Here is a 5,075-nt window from a genome sequence, read left to right as displayed (position 1 = left end):
TAATGTAGAACATATGCAATACAGAACACCCTTGTTACAAATCAACTGATAAACTAGGGATCAGCCAACTGGGCAAGCTCTCCTCCCTCCATTAGTGCTTTGGGAGAGAATGCCCAAGGGGGTTCAGATGAACAAAAAGGTTGGGAATCCCTAGACTACAAGATTAAGAATTGGCAAAAGTTAGGCTCCAGTTAAGACAGTTTTATTTTTCTAAAAGGGTAAGTAGCTTACAAAATGATTTGCTGTAAACAGTAATGTAGTTCAAGGAAGCTAACTGAGGATTTTTTTTGTTGGTTGTTTTTTAGGGGATGGTGTATAGATATAGTCTTGAAAAACCAATGATTCCTTATTGCCTGTATATTATGTTAGCACTATCAACAGCTTAAACTAAAAAGATGTATATATATTACTACAATAATAGCAATAAACCTTCAAATTACTACCATTTTTCCATACTGATCATTACCTGGTAGGACCACATACCATATTATATTGGTTAATTCAATGTTTTTATCTCTTAGTTAGTATTATATTAAAACACTCGGTTTAAATTGATTTTGTCATGACCTATAGTACTGTAAAGAATTGCAAAGAAAAGAAAAATATTGGGTACAAATAGGGCTTTGCGATAATACTAGCACTTGGCCATGGAACATCTGTCAAAATAGTAAATTACTGTACATCAAACAACAAATGAAAATGTCCACAGTACTATTACATGCTGAGTTCGTACTGTATATTTCATGGCAACCATTCTCCTACTAGTTGTAAATCAACTGCAAAAAGAACTTCATGATTGCTAGGAATTCCTCTGCCATTCAGCAGTGACCAATAGGTGAATGTTGCTACCCAAAAACTGAGCATTGGTGGAAGGTTTTTGGTAAATCAGAGTCAGTGATATATCAAGCAATAACTCTGTTCATGCTCTTCATTGTTCTGGTTTGTTTTTTGCATCCACAAACACCTCGTATTTGAAAACACACAAACAAAACTTAATAAACACCTAATATTTGTTTAATTTGAAAAAAACAAAGCCATATAATAAAACTCAGTGGTCCTTATTTAATAATTCAAAAGCGCATACACACATATATATATATATGCATAATTCCAACAAACAGCACATCAAAATAAAGATGAACTGGAACTGTAAACAGATGATAAGTTAGCTTGGCAACAGTCTGTTTTACATCATACCATAGGATATGGCTAAAGTTAAAGAACATGTAGTACAAACATTATATGCAATGTGATATATAAGTGGTACAAACAATGGCAACGTCATTTGTAAATAAAATGAGAATGTAATATATACAGATCAGATAAATTATTAGTAATCAGAACCAAATAGTACAACTCAAACTTAGTGAGATGTGACACAATTAACATCTGTATTAAACTGACCTGAACTAGTTCATAAAACTGAATGTTGATTATTAGTTTGTTCTATTTCCGAAGTAGCTCATTTCAACATTTTAACTTTGTAACACTTTCTCAAGAAATGATAATATTATCAAACCACTCTGTATGTACAGTTTTTAAAAGTTTTTCTTGATAAAAATCACTGTGATGCACAGAAAAATCAATTTACATATAAATTAAACTATTTAAGTAGCAAAATTTACCAATGTAAAAACCCTTTGTCTGACTATGTATTACATATAATCATACTGCCTGTAAATTTGCTTGTTTTAACTTTTATAGTTGTCTTCAAGTAGGACATGTCATACAGATAGCTTTCAACATTAAACTTGAAATCCTACAAAGAATCTGTATGATCAAATAACTTTGCTTCTATGCTTTTATACACACATTTTCTCTCACAAAATGTTATATTGTCAGATATCCTCAGCCACCATGTCCACCTGAGGAAACACTTCCCTGCAGCTGATCATCTCTTACTGTTGCTTTCTCCTCTACGTGTATGGTGACAATTGTCTATCCATACAGTCTCCTTTTTCTACTGGTTGTAATGTTTTCTTACATTGAAAGATGGAGACCTTGCCAAAGGGTGATGGCTTGACATACCAACAGGGCTTGATTAACAAAATTCACCCAACAATATGATGTTAAAGAATAAATGTTTACATTTAGAAATAACATATTAGATTCAAAATCATTTAATAACTGATATTTTGTAGGATTGTAATTCTAGTACTTTCTATATAACATTAATAACTTTGCTAATAATATTAGCAAAGTTTCATTATTAACAATATGGTGTAGCCACTCTTATTACCATTCATTTCATTCATAATTCATTGAAAAATGTTTGCTTCCTTTGCTTTTCTAATTCAATGTAACAATTATTGTGAGACATGACTGTCACTCATGGTATTTATGTTTTAAAACCAATAAGAATACAAAATCTCTCCTTTACTTTTATTGCTAAATACATAACTTCCTACTCATTTTCAATATCATATAAACTCACGCACACAGGTTTTAAATTAAAGTATCTTATTAGCATTACATCTCATCTCCTCACAGGTTTAGAGCAGCATCTCAGACTATTACTGTCAGGTAAAAGTTTTTTTTTGTATTGTATCAGTTAAACGTTCACATGATGTGAATGGTCAATTTACTAGTATGATTATTAAGTCTTTTTAGTCACTTATTAAATAAATAATTTATATTGCAGTACAAATCTGGTCTTTTTAAACTGTCAATTCCAATGGTAAGTAGGGTTTTTGTTTTCACTATAAAAAATTTGATGAAACCCTGTAGCACAAATCATTTATTTTCTATGTAAAAGACATGGTATGAAGTTGATCAAGACATACAGTAACGTGTCGTGTGGCCAAAACAACCTGCTGCAGCACACAGTGTGTGTGTTATTAACAGGAGTGATAGTTTGGCAATTTTCCACCTTCTGTATCTTGTGTTGTAGAAATCCAAACTATCAAATATTTTCAGTGGATGTGCTCTACTGGATTCTTACTTCATGTACCATATTTCAAGTCAATCCATTAAGAAATACCTGAGATATAACATCTCCAATTATGAGTTTCTTCCTATTATTATTTTTCCTTTACACCAAAAGTACGGAAACTTTATTTGATGATCATTTTTGAGCACGCCTATGCAAAAAGTCATGTACTAATCAAACATTTTTACTACAATTTCACCAAAGAGTAAAAGTTTTTGGTCAATCGAATTAAAGACATCAAATTTAGAGCAGTAAAACTATAACATGAAAGGATGTGCAGATCCATAAGTATTGGTTGGCCAAGGAAACTAGATTGTCAGTTTGTAGCTCAAGTTTTCAAAAGAATCATATGGGTGGACGATTATTATTGATTATTCATTGCCAACTGTTCAGCACAAATTTCTTAAATTTTATGAAATTATCCTAATTAAGGCATGCTTAGCATCACGTGATATTTATTAGCTTAAGCAATTAGCATAAATAATGATGCTTGATACAGCTGTACCGATTGCATGTGGTGATGAGAAGAAACTGTTCATCTAAATTCCATGGCATTACTATAAAGGAAGCTATTAACACTGTTTTACAGAAGAAAAACTACCACCATATATTTTAATATGTTGTTGGTTCTGTAAAGTATAGGTCTGTTCCGAATAATAGGGTTGCGATCCTAAAGCTAATGTGGGTTACTACTGAGTGTCACTTTCTTACTTGCTGTGGTTTGTTGAAGTGTATTGGCAAAAAAGTCATATCTAATCAAAAACACCTAAGGTATGAAAAAAAAGGTGCAGCCAAAAAGGATTGAATGTGCGACTTAAAGGAATGAAATCAAAATTGGCGGCCAAACTGGTAGCTACACTTATAGCATTGATAAGAATTTTACAGCAAATATTCATTCATCAGTTAGCTACGCCGCGTATTTTGTTTTACCCACTGTAGTTAGAGTTTATACTACAGTATAAGTTATAACTATAAGTCTACACCGAAAACTGCCTAACCAGCTTAAATCAAAATAACCCCAATTACTTACGCCATCATTAATAACAAAGTATACATCACCAATAAAATTATAATAACATAGATCCATAAAATAATACAAACAAACCTTCAATCCTTGCAAATCAGTACTTGAATCCACATTATCAGCCATTTTCTTTCTTCTATTATTTCCATAGAGGGCGCATTTCACTTTATTTCGTGAAATTAAATCAAACTCTGTGCCGTCTATGGGATTTTGAGTCCGTTTTACTTCACCATATAGTAACCCAAATTAATTTTGGTATGTGAATTATTAATTGTATTAGGCCACTACATCAGTGCATCTCAACTGGGTGAATGGTTTACCCAAGGGTTAATGAGATCAAAATCAGGGTGAATGAGAATAATAGGGTGAACGGCACAAATTTAAGACAAAAAAGTCAATAGTTGTTAATATTTATTCCAATTGTAGTTTAATAAATACATTTATATTTTTTATTTTATGTTTTATTCATTCTAGTTGTCATCTGATGCATATTTAAGTCATAATAAAGAATTTGGCATTTTAATTTAGTACTTTTTTATCTTTATTCGAACTGGGGTGAATGAGCTGTTGTGAAAAACTTATAGGGGTGAATGACATTGGAAAAAGTTGTATAGCAGAGACAGCTGGTATGGGTCAGTTTCAAACTGTCTTTGTTAACATGAAGATGACCTAAGAAGGTCGAAACGTTGTTCTTGTACTTTATTTTAATTAAAGTTTTTAATATCCATACCAGCCGTTTCTGGTATACATTTTTACTTCATGAGGGTTTCTCGTCATCAGTTTTTGGAAAAGGTTGAGAAGCGCTGCTCTACATTACAGATTTTCTTTTCAAATTTTGGTCCGGCATGGCCAGGTGGTTAGAGGGCTCGACTCACAATCTAAGAGTCGCAGGTTCGAATCTCCGTCACACCAAACATGCTTCCCTTTCAGCCGTGGGGGCCTTATAATGTTACTAGCCCCAAGATTTGGTGATGACTAGCTGTCTTCCCTTGGTCTCACACTGCTAAATTAGGGACGGCTAGCGCATATAACCCTCGTGTAGCTTTGCGCGAATCCCAAAACAGACTAACAAACTCTTTTTAATGTCACCTCTGGTGAAAAAGAAAAGAAATCTTTAACATA

At 32.7% G+C, this 5,075-nt stretch overlaps 1 protein-coding gene across 2 annotated transcripts in view; it reads right to left on the bottom strand.

Moving 5' to 3' along the window:
• The window catches only part of LOC106465593 (uncharacterized protein C31H12.03c-like), a 29,496-nt gene extending 25,386 nt beyond the window's left edge, over positions 1–4,110 (bottom strand). Inside the window, exon 1 of one of the 2 annotated variants that reach the window (XM_022393523.1) lies at positions 4,035–4,110. In XM_022393523.1, coding sequence (XP_022249231.1) covers positions 4,035–4,079 — 45 coding nt within the window. In that variant the 5' untranslated portion in view covers positions 4,080–4,110. The remainder of the gene's footprint in view (positions 1–4,034) is intronic. The other variant, XM_022393524.1, reaches the window with a different exon arrangement.
• Positions 4,111–5,075: the final 965 nt, after the last annotated feature.

Source organism: Limulus polyphemus, unplaced genomic scaffold (assembly GCF_000517525.1).
Source record: "Limulus polyphemus unplaced genomic scaffold, Limulus_polyphemus-2.1.2 Scaffold1993, whole genome shotgun sequence".
In the NCBI taxonomy this organism is placed as follows: domain Eukaryota; kingdom Metazoa; phylum Arthropoda; class Merostomata; order Xiphosura; family Limulidae; genus Limulus; species Limulus polyphemus.
The sequence above is the reverse complement of the archived record's forward strand: the minus strand, read 5'-3'. Positions and strand labels throughout refer to the sequence as shown.